At 49.2% G+C, this 21077-nt stretch overlaps 1 protein-coding gene across 1 annotated transcript in view; it reads left to right on the top strand.

The window, feature by feature from the left end:
- Positions 1–548: 548 nt before the first annotated feature.
- The window catches only part of PKD1 (polycystin 1, transient receptor potential channel interacting), a 98948-nt gene continuing 78419 nt past the window's right edge, over positions 549–21077 (top strand). The window contains exon 1 of the mRNA XM_056337682.1: positions 549–878. Within this exon, the coding sequence (XP_056193657.1) occupies positions 631–878 (248 nt within the window). The 5' untranslated portion in view covers positions 549–630. The remainder of the gene's footprint in view (positions 879–21077) is intronic.

The raw sequence follows: 21077 nt of genomic DNA, 5'->3' as shown, positions 1-21077 counted from the left end.
CTCCTCTTCCTGGGACCCCCTGTTCCCCGGGATGTTCCCTTCCCCAAGACCCCCCTGTTCCCCGGGATGCTCCTGCCCTACGGGACCCCTGTGCCCCCGGGACCCCCTCGCTCCCCGTGCCCGCCCCTGCCGAGCAGGGTCCGAGAGCCCGCATAGCCCGGGCCCAGCCCCGGGGGCCGCCCGCCCGGCGGCGCAGCGCTGCCCGGGTCCCGGCCCTCGCGGCCGTGCGGGGGGCGGCCGCGCGGCGGGGGCGGCCGAGGCGGGCGGCGGGGCTGGAGCGGCGCCGGGTTTCCGCCGGGCGGGAGGCGGAGCGGGGAGGCGGCGGCCGCGGCCCGGGCGGAGCGCAGAGCCGAGCGGCGGCGGGCCGGGGCTGTCAGCGCGGCGAGCGGGGAAGCCCACAGCGGGGCCGGCGCCGGGGCCGGGGCCGGGCGCCGCCGAGCAGCGCGCACCGCCAGCCCTGCGGGGGAGGCCGCCATGGCGGGCGGGCGCTGAGCCGGGCGGCGCGGAGGGCGGGCGCGGAGCGGCGGAGCGGGGCGGCGGAGCGGAGCGGGGCGGGGCGGGGCGCGGCCGGGCCCGGCCGGCCGGCCGGGGGAGCGGCGGGCCGGGGCCATGCCATGCCCGTAGGGAGAGATGCCTTTTGGAAATGGAGACACTGGATCACAGCGCAAACATGGCGTCCCCGCGGCGCGGCTGCCCCTCTCGGGCTGGTGCCTGCTCTGCTCCCTGCTGTGCGGGGGGCTGGCGGCGGCCCGGGCGCCCCCCGCCTGCCAGCCCTGCGCCGCCGGCTGTACCTGCACCGGCCCCGCCTGCCTCGTCAACTGCTCTGCCCGCGGGATGGAGCGGCCGGGGAGCGGCATCCCGCCGGCCGCCGCCGCGCTGTGAGTACCGGGGGCTGGGGGGGCTGCCCGGCACCTCAGCTCCTCGGGTGTCCCCGGGGCGCCGGCTGTGCCGTCGGGCCGGGCGGGGGTGGGACGGGAGACAGCGGGGAGAGACATGGCAGAAAGTTTGCCGTCAGCCTGCGGGGTCGGACGTGGGCAGCGGTGGCCCAGGCGAGGGAGAAGGGAAAACAGCTCCAGTATGTGAGGTATGCGGGCCCAGCCTGGCAGCGCGGCTCGGGCTTCGTGCCTTCGGCTGGCACAGGGCTGCAGGCCCCCGGGCCAGGGCTGCTGGTCGCCTGGGCTGCTGGTCGCCAGGGCCGGGGCTGCAGGCCCCCAGGGCCAGGGCTGCAGGCCCGCAGGGTCAGGGCTGGCCAGGGCTGCAAGCCCCCAGGGCTAGGGCTGTTCAGGGCTGCTGCCCACCTCCCCCGGGTCAGGGCTGCTGGCCCCTGGGGTCAGGGCTGTGGGGATGTGCCCGGCTCTGCTGCTGGAGCAGTGTTTTTAGGATGCTGCCCAACCATGTCATCTTGTAACGGCTGGACCTGAAGATCTTAAAGGTCCTTTCCAACTGAAATGGTTATTCTCCAGTTCTGTGTCTTGCAATGCTGCTCGTGTCTTGCCAAGCACTGGGACACGCTGGGTAATGCCAGCGTGTGAGGCCAGAGACACCCTGGCTGGTATGCGGGGCAAACCGGGCACCCTGTGGGCACCCTGAGGGGCTGCTGTGCCAGAGGTTTGTGCCGGGAGCTTAATTTCTGGAAGTTCTGGGGGAAATTGCAAGGGGAGAACGGTGTCGGGAAATGAGTTGAATGTGGTTTAAGGGCTTTTCTGTTCACAGAAAAGCCAAACGACTCAATAACACATTCAGATGAAGATTTCTCTGTGGAAGTGCTAAGATGGGATGACAGTTGTGTCCAGATGCTGATTTTGTTGTTTTGGGTAAATTGGTTGGAAAGGTGTGTTTCTTGGAGGGGCGTTAGAATGGTCCATGTGCTCAGTCACTTGAATAAGGTTCCTGTATGATGCAAAGAACAGACTTGAGGGAAAAATGTTGTTTTTTTTTTTTTAATTTATTTGCAAACCTAAATTTGTTTTCCTTAGGGAGCAACTTTTTGTTCTTGAGGAGACAAAAGCATCGAGTGATTCATGCAGGAGAGATGACGTGGGGCCCGTTGCAGTAGAAAAATCTCACATGAACTAATTTCTACTGGTATTTCAATAAGTTAAGGGTCTGCTTTTCTTTTCGGATATTCTTAACTAAGTTTCCACTTTTTAGTGTCAGTATAGACTAAGAGAGGTTGCAGAAGTTGCAAAGTACCACAGTAAACATTATATTGTATGTTGGCAGGATGTATCTAGACTAACTTCAGGAAAATGTGCATGTCTCTAAATCTGGCAGACAAGGTGTTTTCCGACTGTTTTTCTTACCAGATATGTTTAGATTTTCCCGAACAAACTAGCCGTTGTTTGTTGCAGAAAGTCCCTAACTGGGAAAAACTGATTTTTATGAAGGGGTTTCTGATGTTGCGTTATCTTTTGTCGGTGAGATGGGGATATCAGCAGCTCTGGGGACTCAGTGTGCTGTTGCGACAGAGGCAGAACGTGCCAGCACTTTGCTGGTCACTTGTAGAGCAGCCTTCTGAAGACTGTGATGGCGAGTCCTTCATTTGGCTTTTTAAGGACTTGGGGTTATTACAGTGTGTTTTGAGGATTATTAATTTTGTTAGTAAGTGTTTGAGACTGTTTATATTATTGTTGTTCAGAGGCGTTGAGTTGTAAAAGCTCCCAGAACATTTTGGAGTAGATCCTATTTTGCAGTGACAAATTGAAGTTGGACATAAAGCTCTCACAGGTCAAGAAAACAAAGTGCCCAGAATATGGGAAGGGGAAATGTACTGAGCAAATGGACTGCAATGGCAGGATAGTCTTACTGACATCTTCCTCTGATTTTGATAGAAAAATGTTTGTTTTATAGCACTGTTGAGAGCAGTGCAGTAAGGGGAAGAGCTTTGCTCTGCTGAGGGATGATTGTCTTTGGAATTCAGACCGTAGAGTCATCTTTGTCAGCCAGCAGATTATCTTGTGTGTACAGTCACGACTCAGCTGAAAACGTGTGTGCTGGTAATATTCTGATGACTGGTATAAGATGTGCTGAAGCAGTCTGCTGTGGCACATGGATTTCCTTTGGGGAGAAGTTTACTGCCCTGTTTGACCTCCTGATGATGGGAAAGAAGACATGTGTACTTAACGTCGTCATTATAACCATGAAAGATTTACAGATTCATTTCTGTTGCGATGAGAGGGACTCTGGCTCATGACACAGTAGTTATGCAAGCGGTTCTCACTATTCATTTCATGTTCCCTTTATTGAAAACTGACAGATAAAGTAAATAAAGCTTTTAATGATAGCTGTCCTTTTTCTTTTTTTTTACTGGTCTGAAACAAACCCAGTCGTTAAGAAGGCTGAGGTAAAAAAAATTCCCAACGCCAAAGCTTCCCGATTCTGCGGCAGGCGTGTGTGCTTGCAGTTGCACTCAGCAAATGTGGTACCGTACCGTACCTCTAGTTTTAGAAGTAAGGCCTAGGAAATGAATTCCTCTTGTATCCGACGTTATAGACGTAGCAACTTTGAAGAAATAAATGCCAACTTCAGCAGCACTGTTACTAGGATTACAGAAGAAATGCCCCATCCAAAGAATCACTAAGGAAATAAGCTCTGCTGCTTGCAGACACTACATACCTAGCTGGAAGCAGTCTCCAGGCAGACCGAATGGGAATATTGGCCCCCTCTCATCTCCAGAGTCAGGTTCTTGAAATGTAAGGCAGTCTGGCTGGAATCAAGAGCAAAGTCTGTTTTTCCAAATAATCTGCAGTGTGCAACATAAAAATCCATGCTTCAAGAGCAACGTGGTTCAAGTGGCAGCATTTGCGCTTCTGAGTTTCTCCATCTGAGAAATGCTCTGATCTGATCTCTTTTAAAGTGCTCTGCTTTTAGGGCTACTGGATTTTGTTCACATTTACTTTGAGACTTAGATGTTTCATGAGCCGGTATGACTTTTACCTCCAGTTGAGGAATGAAATACCTCATAGACTTCCCTTGCAAATACTGACTATTTCTGACACATTGTCGGTATCATGGTAGTCTTGAAGTGGATGTTAGAATCTTGATTTAAAAGACTAGTGTTGAAGCTCCCTTGTTTTTCCTTCATTAATGTGGAACACTATTTGCGGATGGGGAAGAAGGAGAAGCTGAAATCAGAGAAGCTCTGCTATCGCCACACTCCTGCAGAAGCAGAAGCTTTGCAGATTTGGGGGTCGTAACTTTCATCCAAAACCCAGCAGGGTTTTTTTGTGGATTTGGCAGTGAGCCCTGGGGTTACACTGCCTAGCTGGTGACTTCACCTAAGCAAACCTTCCTAAAATAAACAGATTTTATGAATCAGGAACTTAGAGTCTGTGATATTTTAGATTTCAAGAGTGATTTAGATTTTGTTATGTGATGTAGTAAAAGCCTTTTTAAAGCTCAGGGTATCTTCAAAAGCTATTGCGGGGGTGGGGGGGCAGGGACGGAAATCCAATTAAAACTAAAATCCAGTTCAGGTAAAACCACAAGCGGTGGAAGTGTCTATACAGTAGTGTCCAGTCCACAAAGGCAAAATAGCTTTACTGCTGTTTCTAGAAAAAACTTAAACAGTCTGGAATGTCATTCTTTTAAGAAGCTGTATCCCCAGCAAAAACAAGGCTGTGTTTCTCTTTAGTAAGAAATTTTGGAGGGGGAAAAAGGCCCAAATGAGGTGCTAGATAAATATTTTGCAAATGAGATTCATTCAGCCTATAGAAGGGACCAATCACATAAGCAAATTGTAACTATCATTTAAGCAGGAAACAAGGAGGCAATTCTGTATTATTCTATCAGAGTGTCTCTGGCGTGAGTGAAGTGTCACTGCTATTGCCGCTACAGCAGTGGCATGAATCTGGGTTATTTATTGTGCTCCTTCCTAAAGCTGCAGTGAAATCTGAGCGCTGTTCCCGTGGCTGAGGAACTTACTTTTTTTTAAAAAAATTAAAACTTTGGTGGGTTTTTGGTGGTGTTTAAAAAGATGTCAACAAAAATGTGCTGCTAGGTAAGAAAGGGCACCCACCAGACAGGTGGCATTTGAAGGTGATCCTGCTCCGTGGCAAAAGTTGGAATTAAATAATCCTGAGCAGCATCGAGCTGTCTCACTTTCTTGTTAGTAGCCCAGCATTTAAAGATTTTGAGATTTGCAGTTTGGTGCAGCCAAACCTACAATCCCTGGTAGTGACAGAAAATCAGGCATTAAGAAACCCTAGTTAAACATCTCAGAGCCCCACTGTGCAGCGGGAAGACCTGCTGCTGGAATGCCCACTCCTGACTCTGGTCAGATGTTAGTAGAAAGGAAAACTGTTGCATTGATTTTTCTATTTCCTGCAATTTTTAAGTTTACTGGTGGTGTCTTTCTGCATGTGGCTTTTTCCGGTTTGGAGTGAAAGTGTGGGCCCGCTCCTGCTCATCTCCTGCAGACAAGACCCCTGCCACATCTCTCATGTTTCACCCAGCTGCTTTCATTCTGCTCTCACAAAGAGGGGTTTTAAAAAGAAGATCACTCGATCAGAAGGCAGGGTGAAATGGACTCATATGGTTTGTTAATGCTTCTCTCCCTGTTTGTAACTTAATGGGATTCCTTGTATTATCTCTTGTCATGCCACGTTTTCCACACTGTGGTTTCTACAATGCATTTCTGCGTCATCCTTTCTCCATTTCTTCAAGCATTGTTGTTCTTTGATTGATCATTGCAGTTCAGTTTGATTTTGTATCTTGTCTCTTATTTTCCCCCATATGTCCCCAAACATTTCTCTGAGTTGTAATAAGTGAATAAGAAAGTAAGCGGGGGTGAAGGACAGCTCAGGAGCGAGGATGTGTTTTCCTGTGCCAGGGTGGGGCAGGCTGGGAGCTGCACAGCCAGGGGTTCCTGCTCTTGCTGTGAGGAGAGTGCAGGAGGGAGCGTGGGGGGGAAGGCACTTGTGGATTAGTCCCACGATAGTTAACAGCATGATTTAGGCAGCCGCTGTCAGGCTCAAAGCAAAAATTTCTGTCTCTTCCACAGTGGAAAGTTGGCAGCTGTGCTAGTGGGCTGCACTTACGGTGCTGTTGCTATTCAGAGGAATGGCTGCTACCCCACGTCAGCCCACGCTTCTCCCACCCCACGTCAGCCCACCCTTCTCTCCAGGCCTTGCTGAGGTTGGGCTTAAAGGCTGGAAAGCTACATTGACTGCTGGGTGCAGAGCTACCGACCACGTACCCCTTGCAGCTTCAGCCACCTACACGAACGTGCTCTGCCAAAGGTTGCTGCCTGTCCCAGGAGGATGAGTGTCAAATCAGACTTCCCTGGCCCTTATTTCTGCCTTGGCAGCAAAGAATTAGCTTGTTTTTTATGTTGAAGGACTGTTGTTTACTTAGACACTGAAGCTAAGTTGGCATCTCTATTTACCAAAACTAAAAATGTCAAACTGAAATATAATATTAGTTTTTGCTTTGCAAAGGGCACAAAAAGCAAAGAGCATGTGATTACAGCTGTCCCTATTTTTTTAAAGGATAGCTATCATCAAGAAGAGCATCAACAACATGCAAGTTGACCATCTGTAGCATTTGTGGTATATTGTAGGAACCGTGACCACTAAACAGATTTTGTCCTCACTTTCCAGCTCCTCCCTTTCCCTCAATAGACTGCATCCTTTTTGATGATGTGCTACCACTGGATTTAAACAGAGATAATCAAACAAAGCACAATATTAATCAGTCAGCTGTTTCTGCCAGTCTTAACGGTAAAAATAGTTCCCCCTCAGGTTAGAAATGAGTACATCTCATTTCTGGCTCTTCCTGGCATCAGGCTACTAAAAACTTTAATAAGCAGAGATCAGAGACAAAGTTTCAGATGTGGTATACGGTCTTGTGTTATTTTGTTTAATCCAATGTCGTTTGTAATTTAATTAGCAACCCGTGTTAAGATAGTGTGGTATGCTGGTTTGCTAACAGTATTTGATGGAAGAAAAGAAATGATGTTGTTCACTTTTTGGTAGCAAATCTCCCACCTGTGGCATTTTTCAGTTGCAGTGCACGTGTGTTAACCATGTGGCCCTCCTTTACCTCCAGCCTGGGGTTTACGGGCTGCCCTCCGACACCGCTGTGTTGGGAGGTGACGGGATGCTCTCTTCCTGCCGTGGTTGTGCTGGCGTATGCTCTTGAGCATGATCAGAAGGCTGTACTCACTCTGACAGCAGGCATAGTCTGCAGCAGCTTTTGCTTTTGATGAGCCTGTGGGACAATCTGTAGTGACATGCATTCAGGGCGCAAGCCAGGGCTCAGCCAGCCTGTTCCTATTCCTTTGAAATTTGTACATGAACACCGTACCATGCCTGTTTTTCTTTCAGCAGCAGCTGGGCAGCTTGTATTCTGCACGCCTATACAGACAGCTGCTTGTATCAAGAAATGCATTTGGCTCTATGCAATGCTATTTTGCATATCTGTGATGAAGTTATGAGGGCTGATCCCTGTTTGAGATTTCCAGGGTGGTGGCTGTAGCCCTGGTTAGATCCTGCGCCCACCTCCCTGGTCAGGCATCACTAATGGTACTTGCAGATCCCCAGCAATGGCCTCTGTGCAGCTCTGTTGCAACATCCCCTGGCAGTACCTCGGCCCTGGCTCCCACAGCATCCGTGCTGCTCTAGGCTCCTCTAGTAGGGAGGAGGACCTAGGTAGATCCAGAAGCAGAAGAGCAGTTTTCCTTGCGGCTTTGGTTGAGACGGGCAGTGAAGCCTGTCCTTCCTCTCCCTGGTATGGTGGCTTGTATGGGATTCTGTAAACACCTTTCCCTGCTCGTTTGGAGGCACTGGTCCTGCTGGGAACGGGTTAAATAGATTTGCTATAGCAAATGCTTCATCGAGGTGGGAGTGGCTCTCTAAAAAGAGGATCTAGGGTGTGGGTTGAGTCCTCCTGAGGGAGGAACCCGAGGAACAGCTAAGCCTGGGAAAGCAAGAGCCCAGACAAATTGTGTTGGCCAAAGTTGTTAGTTTCTCTCTCAAAGCCACGCCTCGGGAAGGGGGTGGAGTGAGTCCGGCCTGAAGCATGCAGATTGTGTTTTAGGTCATGTTGGTGAAAGTATCTGTCTCTAAATCCCATCAGGGACCATGTGTGGAAGCTGCGGGTGATTCCTGCTGCACTGCAAACAGACCCAAAGTGGTTAGCTGGGGAGGGAATACACTGTGAACACAGAGCTGTGAGTTGAGGGGTTGCATCCTTTTACCATGTTGCAGTGATGTGAGCATGAGTCCCTCTAATAGCCACCCCCCCCCATGACTGTTCCTTTTTGTGTGTTTATTTTTGTAGGGCAACCTCATGTTGCTTGAAAGAAGACTACAGAAGTGGCTATTTTTATACTTCTCTGTTCATCTGCTTGCTTCACAGCTGGGCTGGTTGTGTTTTAGGGGTTGAATACAGCTTAGCCTTTCCAAGTGTGGCTTGGAAAAAACAGATGTTTCAGTTCCTGTCTCCACTGCCGATGTTCCCATATGCCACATTTCCAACAGTAGGACATCAGTGCTGGCACACAGGCCCTGAACTGCGCATGGGGGGAGGCCCCGCGGGGCTCTTCTGCTCTCCAGCATCCGTGTGCCATTTGTGGAGCTGTCAGGAGAGCCGGCCACACAAGTGTTAACTTCAAGGAGATGCACATGGCTCCTCGTCAGCACCTGTGTGCAGCCCAGTGCCGGCGTCTTGCTGGCAGCGGGACTGGCGTTCTGTCAGTATGGGAATGTTCACGGGTTTTGCCTCATGGGTTGCTTCTGTGCTATTGCTTAATGACTTTCACATGCAGAGGCTGCATAGCTGGTTGTGAGAGAGAACCATCCGAGTCACACTCTTCAGCCAGTGCCAGGCAGTCCATGGGGTGATACGAATAATAATCACGGGCCCCATCCCGTGACGCGTGCTCCCAGTGCAGTGTCTGTGCCATGTTTCCTCCCCTGGGGTTCAGAGAGCTGAGGGAACGGTTGGAAACTGCAATGAAGTGCAGAGTGGAGTCTCTTAAGAAAAGTGTTGCAGCCACATTCCGTCCACTTAGCTGTGCTTTTTATTCCTTCAGACACCTCTGTTTAAAGCTGCATTTCTTCAACAGAAAGAGGAACGAGACAGGGTTTTTGGGACAGTGTCTTGCCTTGTCACCCACAGACAGTCACAGGAGCATTGTGAAGACCTTGTGAAAGCATCTGTGCTCTGCTGGAGCGTGTGCAGACAGCATTGTGTGCTGCCTGGAGTGTGGAGCTGGCCCGCGGCAGGGTGGTGTTTCACCCCTCCCCAAATGAAAAGGGCTGGAAAGCTTTCTGGAAAGAGTGAGTTTTTAAAAAGAGGAGTTTGGATATGGAAAGAGCAATCAACTGGCACTTTAAACATTTTCTGCTGCTGTACCACCTCTGGGATCTCATAGTTTAGGCACAGTGTGGACACAGCAAAGAGACAGCCCTCACCCAAGACCTGCAAAAGTCACCCAAGTCTAAGCAATCCTGCAAAAGCCTAAGCTTGGAACACGGGCACTTGCCTTTGAGGTGTTAGTGGAGCTGCTGCTATTCTGGTCTCATAAATGATTCCAGCAGGCCCTATAGCAACTCCTCAGTGATTTGTGTCACGAAACTGCCCTTGCACCTAAGCATAGCCCAATTAAAAAAAAATCTTCTCCTATTTCTAAACCAAAACAAAGTACTCATCTGAAATAGTATGCAGGGTGATTCCCTGGGAGAAGAGTTTCCATTGGAAAAGATCTTGGCTTCTGACCAACTCTGTAAAGCAGTTGTGGAGGGCAGCTCATTATTGCTACCTGGGTGATTTTCTAGAAGAGGACTGTTAAAACAAGTAACAAGTTGGTGAAGCCGTTAGTCAGGATCCGTTCTCGGCTGCTTCACTACACGGTAAAAAAAAAAAGGTTCCCTGTCCTCCCGGACTCAGGAGGCAACTGGAAGTAGAGAGCCACTGAAATGAACAGAGTGACGTTGGCCAGAGATTCATAAGTAATGAATTAAATCTGTGCAGAGCAAAGGTTTTTATCAGAGTGTGGGAACGTTATTTTACTCCTACAGAGGGAAAAAATGAAGTCACTGGCTTTATAGACTGAACTCTGCCTAGATTTGCAGCCTCTGATTGCATGGATCAGTGCAAAGTTTGTATCAGAAGTCTTAAAAAATTTAGTGTAGACAAAGCTGAGGTGGTAGGACAAAAGCTAGAAGAGGCCAAGGGTTACACTGTGCTAGTCTTTCAGTTATGTTAAGAAAATTCACTGTAGCTAATATATGCGGTGGATTGCATTCATACCAGCAGTAAGTAACGGCCCTACTTAAGAAAAAGAAAAAAAGAAAACTGCTGCCTCTTTGTGCAGTAAAGCTGTTATAGGGCATAGCACATACTAGACAGCACCATGGAAACAAAGCTTGAGCTGTCTGGGTGGTACTTGAGGTTCTGCTACACTGACACAACACAATTCCCAAGTTTTAATTTAGAAGAGAAGACACACCCCGTTTTTGGAGGGAGTGCCAGAAGCATCACTGGTTCTTGAGTCTGTGTTTCATACAACACAAAGTAAGTTCAGTAGCCCAACAGCCAGATCCTGAACTGAGACCCTTGGCCCTCACTGCTTTCCCTCTTGTCACTCATTGCACCCAGCGGTTAGCCATTTCTTGAAAATCTTTCTGCCTTTCCGGTGCTTGCAGGAGAGTAAACTGTCAAGGTAGCAATGTCACTGTCCTTGAATAATTTAGTTTCTGATTACATGCACAGATTGCATCCGATACAGCCACGAATTTAAGTTACATTACTTTATATTTGCTTTGTGCTGAGTGTAGTGACCCGTGTTATGCAGCCAGTCAGATTGGAGTGTTACCCTCTGGCATAATTCAGAATCTGCAGCATTTAGAGCGTTAATTACAGCTAGCCATCAGATCTCTTAAAACAAGCCAGCAAAGCCTACTGCTGCATTCTGACTTCTTGTGGATTAGCTGTGACCCATGCAAGTCTGTAGCTTGATCCCATAGCTTCAGAGAGAACTGGGAGAGGACACTGCGTCTGGAAATTAATCTCCAACACCCCCACTCCCACAAGATGCAAAGCGTCTCCTGACGTAGATGCACTATAGCTGCTTGGGAAAGGTACTTCGTAAGTCATCAGAGAGCCCTGGCTCTTATGGGGGTGTGCAGCCCTACTTCTCATCCTCTCCACTTGCAAGTGGTTGGTCTGGTCAGCAACGTGGAGCACCTTTTTTCTCCGTGTGCAGGCTGACCACAGCTCTGGTTTGTTCCCACAGAGGGGAAGTGGCAGTGGAGCTGGTGTTGTGTTTATTGGCTTGCTCTGCAGTTCCTGGAAGTTGCTAAATTCTGCAGCAGCCATGGAGGTTGTGTGCAGTGTGCTTAAGGCCAGGGTTTGCTTCCCCCTCTGTTCTTCTCCCCTCTGCAATCAGGGAACTGACGTGCATACCTTAGTTTGGGAAGAAAGCCGAGCTACTGGGGGCAGTGTTGTCTAACAGCTGGAACACAGAGGGGAAAGTGGGACTTCGCGGTTTTGTTTTCAGTTCTGACCCTGGTTGTGTGGGCTGGGCTGTCATTGATTCATCTGCGCTCAGTCTCCCCTGTCTGAGCAATGGGGCTGGTGCTTCCTTGCCTCGTGGGAGTATTGTAGTGGTTATTTATGGGGATTAAATGCTTGTGGAGGGCCTCAGTGCTTGGCTGCTGGATAGATGCCCTGGATTTCTATTTCCTATTGCCTGGTGCTCTGCCATCCTCATGGAAGGCAGCAAAACGTTATCCCGTACCAGCTCCTGGGAAGCTGAGTCTTCACACTCAGCAAGGTAAATGGCTGGGCAGCAAAACACACACATGTACTTGTTTTGACAGACTTGTTGGTAACCTCGGTCCTGCCTTCCCACCCCTGCTTGTGCTTCAACCTCTTCTTGCTGTCATCCTCCAAACTAAGCAGGTACCTACTCTGTGGCAGGTACCGGACGGAGCCAGCCGGATCTCACTGCTAACGTAGCTAGAGAACCATTGCTTTTTCTTTCGAAAAAAGGAAAGTTTTGGTTTCTGCCTAAATGTATTTTTTTTGTTTCATGGCAGTGCCGTCAGTTTCCCAAAACAGAGACCCCCCAGCCCCAAACGAGAAGGCAGCGCTGCCTCCAGCCCAGGGCTGGCTCCTGAGAGGAATGTGGCTGGTCCCTGCGGCCCCAGAGGGACGTGGTGCTGGGAGCGTTTCCTCGCCAGGAGCAGCCTCGGGAAAGGGCTGTGTGGTGCCAGGGGTGGATGCGCCAGGCTAGAGCCATGCTGGGGGACGGCATGTCCCCCCCAGCAGACCTGCAGCCATGCTAGGGCGGCTTGCTGCAGGGTGGCTCTCCAGGGCCAACACCTCACTTTTTCCCCCCAAAGCATCCTACCTCAGCTAGCAAGCCATTTACTTCAACCAGGCAACTTTTTACTTCAATTGGGCCCCACTTTACCTCAGCCAGGTGACTTTTTACTTCAGTTGGGTCCCACTTTACCTGAGCCAGGCAACTTTTTACTTCAGTTGGGTCCCACTTTACCTCAGCCAGGTGACTTTTTACTTCAGTTGGGTCCCACTTTACCTGAGCCAGGCAACTTTTTACTTCAGTTGGGTCCCACTTTACCTCAGCCAGGCGACTTTTTACTTCAGTTGGGCCCCACTTTACCTCAGCCAGGCGACTTTTGACTTCATCCAGGCACCGCTTTACCTCAGCCAGGCACCAATTTGATCTCACCGGCTGCCATACTGCTTCAGCTGTGGGGTGGCTTCTGCTGTCTTGTGCCATTTGCCTCTCCCAGGTAAGGCAGCCCACAGCTCGGGGGTCTGGCAGTGGGTTGCTGTGGCGTTAGCAGTCTGGCCCTGTTTCTTGGCCCTCCAGCAGCCCTCCTGGCTGCCATCACCCATCAGCCTGTTGCAGCCCCTGTGGCACTGTGGGGCCCATCATGGCTCTTGGCAGACAATGGGCCCTCTGGAAACTTAGCGTGTTGTCTGGGCTGGTGCATCCACCTCCTCTTCTGCCTTTATGGCCTCTGCATGGTCAGCACCCATCGGGCACACAGGGCCTTGGTGTGGTGTGTGCCTCACACTGATGCGGGGCTCAGCCACAGGGAAAGGGTGCCATGAGCCACCCCGTGCCCCAGGCTGGGCGCCCCATGGGGCTGAGCTGGGCCTGCCGTATCCCGGGGCTGCCGTGTCCCGGGGCTGCCGTGTCCCGGGGCTGCTGAGCCCCAGGGCTGCTGAGCTGGGCCTGCTGACACCGCTGCAGTGCAGGTTCGGGATCAGGCAGTCGGTAGCTCTTGGCTGTAGTGCATACTACAAGATCCCCGCTGTTAGTTGTTTGTTTAATGATGGCTGATTAGAGGGAGAGGAGGCTGGCCCTTTCCTCCTCCTTAGGGGGTGCGTTTCGGTATTCTGACAGGGAGTTTGAGGATGTCTTGATCCTCTGCCTAATCAAACTCAGTGAAGGGCAAGAAGAGCCTGGTCTCTGCTGCGTTGCTGCCACTGCAGCCTGGAGCACGGCCTTCCAGAGGGAGTGGTTCTGACTTTTACAATACGAAACACATTTCAGCATCATCATTTTTTTTTTCTTTATTGAATCTAAAGCGAAAAAGCCCTCAGCAGGAGCTTGAGCTTACTGTTGGGATGAGACACAGGCACGTGGCAGGGATGGGTCCCAATTCTTCTGGCTGCAGTTCAGATTTTACACTTGTTTCTTTTCACTTCTCGGGGTCCTAATTCTTGCTGGCTCATGGGCTGTCTGGCAGTAGCGAAGCCATCATTGGCCACCTATGAGGAAGGTAATCAGTGGCAGTGTGGGTGGCAGAAGATCAGCGCAGGGGCAAGTGTGGGCATCTGGTGTGACTATGAGAATGGTCCTGTCAGATTTATATTACTGAATTAATCTACAGAATTAAACAGCATGGTAGACTTGTATTGTTTTACTGTGTTTCTGTGCAGGCCACAGACAGTTGAGAGTCTTGGCATTGCAGCATCAGGTCCTGGCTTCTGCAGAGGTGTGTTTTAGTCCTTCCTACCTACTCTTTCAGATGGACCACTTTGTGCTGGGCAAGGGCTGCTCTTAAATCCCACTTGGCTGTCAGTATGTGGAGGCTGTGAAATACCCTGGCTCTCACACTGCAAGTACCGGTTTCTGGGTTTTGGGGTACTGGATATCTATGTATTTAAGGTCTCCATATACATTTTTAGCTGGTGTCTACCTGCCCTGACTGTGCGCTGTGAGGGTCCTGGTGTTGAACAGTTGAAGCAGACACCTGTTGTGGTTGCACGGGTGGCTCAGCACCACTAACTGATGAAACCCAGGCATGACAATGGGAGTGCAAGAGCCATTTACTCACGTGTTGCTCTCTGTGCCAGGGACTTTGGTGACAGGCTGTGGTGGTAAGTGGCTTTCAGCAGATGCTTGTGAAATTGTACAGTCCTTCTCCTAGTGGGAGGAAATACTGAACTTTTAATGTTGGACCCAAAGACACTTTGTCCTGAGAGCAGAGCAGAGCTTTCAGGCTCTTGCCTACTGCTAGTCCTTGGGTGATGAAGAAGAATCTGGGGATTAAATTCCTGACACATCAGCAGTGCTGGCATCTTTTTGTATGTAAAGGTACTAGAAAGCCCAATTCAAAAGGCAGAGGTTTGCTTGGATCTCCAGTGCATGGCATCCTGATATGTGTGGGTTTGTAGAAAAGACCCAAAGCTCTAGGAACTGGTTTTTATATCTGTTGTGCTGTGAGGCCTGAGCAGGATTGGGACCTTGTAGTGCTGGATGCTGTACGCAAGCATACTGCATAACAGACGTTATCCTCAGGATCTTGCAATAAAAATAGACAAGGCAAAAGAAAAAGGAAGTCTTCCTGTTTTTCATCTGGGTAAGGCTGTAACAGCTTTATGCTCATAGAGAGTAAGGGAGTTGCCTGAGGTCATACAGGGAGTTTGTCCGAGCCTGGCACTGAGTCCTCCCAGTCTTCTGAGGTGCAGCTGAGTGTGATAAACACGTGGACTTGCACGTGCACATGGGGCCAGTCCGATGTGAAGCGTGAGATGACTTGCTGGGGGTGGACATGCATCTAACTACCACTGATGTGAAGCATCTTCAGACTGGCAGAGCTGCATCCATTGTAAAGGCAGCACAACATGGCTTAGATGTGGTTCATTTCAGAGTGGGGAGAGCAACACCTAGTCATTGTCACTTTAGTCACTTTAGCTACTTTGTGAAGAGCTGTCCCTGCACTAGCCCCTGCTCCTGGTGTGCGTGGGGGTCCTGCCTTTGCAGGCCTGTGTAGAGACTGTTCCTCCGTGGTGACCTCCAGGAAGCACGATTCATTTAGGTAAATTTGGTGTGACAAGAGGAACAACATTTCATCATGAATTTGTGCCAGGGTTCTGGATTAATCATTACTGCACTTAATGGGTTTTAACTCAAAGCTAGAACCATCTGCATCACCTAATGACTCTCCAAGCAAAACCAATGGGGTATCAGATTTTGGCATGGTTCTGCTACCCGGAACTGGGGTTTCTGCAAGGCATGAGGGAACGGAGAGTAATGGTTAATAGGTAGGATGGAGTTAATCATTCACTGAATTCCTTAGCTACAAACTCTCTCGTTGGTATGTTTTTTTGGTGCATTGCTGGAAAGGAAATTGGGGTATGTGAAGCAAAACCATATTTAACAAGTCACAGTAGCCCTGGTGTGTGTAGGATTTCTTGCCTTTTGCTGAGGGTGGAGCTCCCATGTGGGAGGAGATGCTTGGAGGATCTGATAGAGCTGAGCAGTGCTGGGAAATTTGATATATCTGCACCTTTCACTTTGGATGCCTGGGCCAGAGACTGAAGAAGGAAGTGTCTGGCCTTTCACCTGCCTGAGACCCAAGGCAGAGACCTGTATTTTTCTTGCAGCAGCCAATGGCATCACCAATGGCTCAAACAGAAGTGGGAAAACTTATCTTAATTAATAAAATAGCAAGGATCCAATTGCTTACAAGAGTCCAGCCCTGCCAGCCAAAACATGAGTCAGCTACCTCTCATAAATCTTGAGATTAAAAATAAACCAAAAAAGGCCAAATGTTGTTGCCTTCTGAGTTTTGAGCCCGAAGTCCAATGTAGGAAACATTTGGAGACATCTGTGCTTCTTAATAAGGACATGTAGAGGAAAAGAAAGACTTCAGCAAGATAAAAGGGAAGGAAAACAGAGATTATAATTTAATGTCATGATTCCAGGAGACAACTTTAGGGAACCCACCACTTCTTTTACAGCAAGGCTGAGTATATCTTCTGATTCCTTTTTTGGGGGTAAAAGTGGGTCATCCAAAGCCACGTACCGTGGGACTAGATAGAGGAACTGCTTAGGATTCAGGTGAGGTTGATACAGGCTTTGAGGTTCCTAAAGAGGCAGCTGAAATCTTGAGGATCATGTTTAGAGGATTTATCATGTGAACAGATGGATTGTATGACATTTCTGCTGTTTAGAGGTAAATATTTAATCTGTAGGTAACCCAAGGCTGAACTGAATGCTGTACCAGAAAGAGCTAGCCTTCGATCCAGGAATCTGAGTCTGCCTTCCTCTCCCTCCCAGCCCTGATTCACTTCCCAAACACCACTCAGACCTTGAGAAATTTTATCCCCAAGTTTCCGGCTTTTGCCTCTTTGTGAGGCTAAAGAGTGGTTGTAGAGTTGGGGGTGGTGGCTGCAGGGTGGTTGCAGAATTGGGGATGTGATGTGCCCAACTGTGACAGATTGACTGTCCAGTGCTGGCTGGACCCGAGAGGTGTGACTGTAATTGGGACCTGTGGGTTCAGGGTGTATTTAGTGGGTAGCACCAAATAAAAGTACTGTGAAGTATTTAATGGGAAGGGCAAGTTCTTCCAGCTCACTCTTTCATTTCAGAGGTCTTAATTCTTCCAGCCTCACTTTCTCCACTATTTTACCAGTATTTTTCTCATGCTTTCTCAGGACTCCAGTGAAAAATTGTGATTGAAGCCTGATTCTGATCTGTCTTGTAGTCAAGATCACAGTGTTGTTCAGCTGAGTACTGCAAACCTACGCCAGGAGTTACATAGGTGGGAGAACAGATTCAGACTTTTCCGTACTGGTAGAGCTTGTGAGCCTTTGAATGCCAAGTCTAACAGCTCATGCCAGCCCCTGGGGTGTCTGCACATAATAGACGTGGATGGATTGCTTGTGTAGCTGATTGTTTCCAATTTGAAACTACACCCCCTAATTGCTCACTGTAAGTTAGCAGGACTCCCCATGTAGAACCTTGTTAGACAGCACAGTTAATAGGAGAGCAGAGGGAGCATTTTAAAGTGTGTTGTTTGATGATACGTTGAACTAAGGCAGATTTGTCGAAGAGTACCGATGCCATTGATGGAGAAATCTTGCTGTAGTTCTACTCCCCATTTCTGAGCCAGCAGTCGTAGGACTGGGCTGTCTTCACATCAAGAAAGGTAGGTTGTTACAAGGAAAGGATGGATTTAATTTGCTGGCACTTTCTTGCACGGCTTTTTTTTTGAGTCTTTTAAGATCCCAGGTAGGATGAGCATGCTGGCTGTTTCCAGGATCCTCTGGGAGCTGCCGTTGTGCAGGAAGGGGCTCCTGGAACCAGCTCTGTGGTTGCATTTCTTGGGAAGTCTCTCCCATTTCGTTCCATGCTGTTAGTGATGTTCCCAACCCAGTTTGCCTCCTCCATTAAGATGAAGCCACAGTCTGGCAAGGAGGGGGAGAGGTCATGGGGGGAGAATTCTGAAATCACTCGAATCCACGTTCAGAGACATCCAGTTGCGAAAGACTTTTCCTGGTAGGGGAAAGTGTTGGTTCCACAGGGTGTTTCATAAACCACTGCCTGCTGCCTTCTTCCTGGGCCTCTCTCTGTCCCTGCTGCCAGACTCTGGCCAATTAAATGTGTGCAGTCAATCAGAGTCTGCTGGTCACTTTTCAGACAAAAAAAAAAAAAAGGGGGTGGGGTGGGGAGAAAATTGCCAACCTTTTGGAAGCGCAGGGCCAAGTACTGTTCTCAGGAGCACTGCTGCAAATGCAGAAGAGCCTAGCTAAGTCAGGAAAGGTCCTGCAGCACTTCACTGAGGGCTGAAGCCAGCCTCATGGGGAGAGTCACCTTCTTTCTTTAACTTCTGTAGCAGTGACCTGTAGCTCTTCATATTTTTTCCTCCTGCCATTCTGTCTTACCCTGCCACATCAGTTACAGTTGCCCTTTATCTGAAAGAAAGCCATATTTATATATCACTTTTGCTCACCGAGTCAAGGAATGCAGCAGCTTGTCCCTACAACACCTCTTCAATCACAGATTTGCTGGTGAACTCTTATCGCTGCTCTGTGCACATCTAGCACACTGTTTATCACTCACTTGCTACTCTGCTGCTCTGTTTGGCTCTCCTGTCTGCTATGACAGGCAGATGGAGCAAAAAAAAGCCAAATGAGAAGGAAAAATAAACCAGTTGGTGTTAGTCATGCTGCAGAATGTGTTAGCAGTTCAACAATGGCCTTAAACACCTAGTGGGATCCAATTTAAACCCATAAAAGTGAGGAAATCCAGACTTGGAGCCTGTTCTTCTACCTGTGTAAGCAGCCATGCATGTAGCAGTTGTGGCACAAGCAGCCTAGGAAGGCGGTTTTTTTACTCCATTAAACAATTGTCATTTGTTTCCAAGGATTTTCTTTTATTGCTGCTCCTATTTCTTACAGCAGGAAATTAAAAAAACGCCAAACATACAAAACACAGATGCAAATTTTTATTTGCTCAGATTATGCTGGATGTAGGAGCTTGGGCTCCAGGTAGCTTCAAAAAAATTTCATAATATTTGATGATGAATGTAATAAAACTATATGAAATCCAAGCTCAGGCATCTGAGACCAGGAGATCTGCCTTTGTGTGATACCTGGGAACACTAGTAACAAGTACAACCCCCCTTCTGCATTTACAACCCAGGCCTAAGCATGGGCAACTAATGGTTATCTCACTTCTAATGCGTTGCCTTCCCTCTTCACTTCATCTGCTGTAAACCTTGGCATGATCCCATTATCTTAGAAGGTTTCCAAACCCCGTAGGAGCTGGGGAGCTGGACTCCCTGCGTAGGACCCAAAATGCCTAATATACCTTAGAGTCATCCCTCGCTCTCCCTGAGTCTCTCCCTTCTGGGATATCAGAAGAGCCTTAGCCCCATGGTGAGGAGTGAGGACGGAGGTTTGTGAACATCCTGCTGCATCTCTGAGCAAGTGCAGCAGCCGGCAGCCCTGGTGCAGGTCCCTCCGTGTGCTTGTGTGTGCTGACCGGGAGGACTCTGCAAGTAGGAAGCGTTTGCCAGACATGGCAGGCAGCGCTCAGAGTTTTCTGGCAGGAGGGTGTGGAAAATGTTGGAAAGGAAAATCGGAGCAAAAGCAGTCTGTAGCTCAGTTTGCCTTGAGATCAGATGTGCACACAGGGCTGGGGACCTCTGCATCACATGCTCCTCGGTCCCTCTGCTGGTATGAAATCCCTCTTCAGTCACTGCTATACTTATAATCCCTACATGCTCCTAACTTTATTTTATTTGATTTTGAGGGAAACAGTAGCTTTTTGATAACTGTCCAGGGGATAAAATGGGACAGACAGACTACTTACTGGGAAAAGCCTTGGGGTCTTTGTTTTCCTGAACCCACCGACCGAGTCTAAGCTGCTATTTGTATTGAGAGAGAGGGGTGCAATCAGTGTGGGTTGACGCTGTTTGAATAGGCATGACTGGGCAGTGATCCCAGCATGACTTAGCCAAATGTGGGACTGGTTTTGTCTTTGAGTGCATGACCCAGGACGTTTTCTGACCAGTGGTGCCCAGGCTGTGCTTTCCTCATCAGCTGGAAAGCAGCATTCCCAGCAGCTCTGCCCTCCCAGGCATGCACGAGGTGCCCAGCAGTCTGTCAGGGCAGTGTGGCCCTGAGCTGAGTGGGGGACAGCACAGTCGTGTTGCCCTGTTGGCTGCTGCTAAGGAGAGGGAGCTCCAGTATTTGTCATTGTCCCAGAGAGATCTGGGCTTAGCCCTGTCAGCAGAAAGCAGCACCTCTCATCTGACAAATCTGCAGAGAGCGGACTGTGGATTGGAGACTACCTGTCCTCACATCGGCAGCATGATGGAGGATTGAGTTCTTGCTCCATGACATCCCTTTCCTAGTGCACCGGTGATTCTTCTTTCTGTCTTAACTCTGCTTTCACATGGGATTGCACCCTTAGAGAGCCGTGGCTGTATTTCAGCCGTGGATTACAAAATCCCTGTGCAGAGAGGGTGCTTCAGTGAGTTAAATTGGTAATGTCCTTTTGGATCCGAGAGGAAGAGGGGTGCTATGGAAACGTAGCTTGTTATTATATGGGAATGAAATTTGTTATTTCACTCTTCTGCCTCAGTTTGTGATTACACCATGGAGCAATTTTTAGCCTTGGCAAGAAGGTGATTTAGCAAAAGACCAAAGATGCAGCTTAACTCAGTGTCTACTATAAATCCTGAGAAACGATGATGCCATCTGAGGCTCCGCGCGCTTTGAGAACTGGGCAGATTTTCTTTCTGCCAGCAGAGCTGATACAAGGTCTGATTTGTGAATGTGATACTTATTGACATTGCTGTGGTGTCCAAAGATTACCAGGGATGTTTTCCAAAACCCTCCAGAGTCTCTATATGGAGCCTAAGAAGGGATCAGACTGTATTTACATGTCCTGCTGTGCCAAGCCTGCTCTTGGTAGCCTTCCAGTCTCTGCAGTACTCTGAGCAGAGGCAATGGATGGTGCTAGCAGGGCACAGAGCACACCGGTGCCTGCTTTGCCTGCTACACAGCACTGGAGAGCGGGCTGCATGCCTCCGCTTGTTGGGGGCACGCTGTAGTATTTTCTTTGGCTTGGCATTGTGTGGGTTCATGTTTTTTTCCATTTTAAACAGAGCAAATTTACTGGTGGTTTGTATTTACCGCTGACACCCTCTTACACAATCACCCTCATGTTTTTTTATCTTCAGCTTATGAAGAATAGAGTAATTTTGTATTTAATCATTAAATTGAGACATAGTCTAAGGCAGTTGCCTGAACCTGAAGTGAAGCACCAGCCTCGCCAAAGACTTCTCAACAGCAAT

This window comes from Falco biarmicus, chromosome 4 (genome assembly GCF_023638135.1).
Source record: "Falco biarmicus isolate bFalBia1 chromosome 4, bFalBia1.pri, whole genome shotgun sequence".
NCBI classification, from domain to species: Eukaryota; Metazoa; Chordata; class Aves; order Falconiformes; family Falconidae; genus Falco; species Falco biarmicus.
This window is presented reverse-complemented; position numbering and strand designations above follow the sequence as displayed.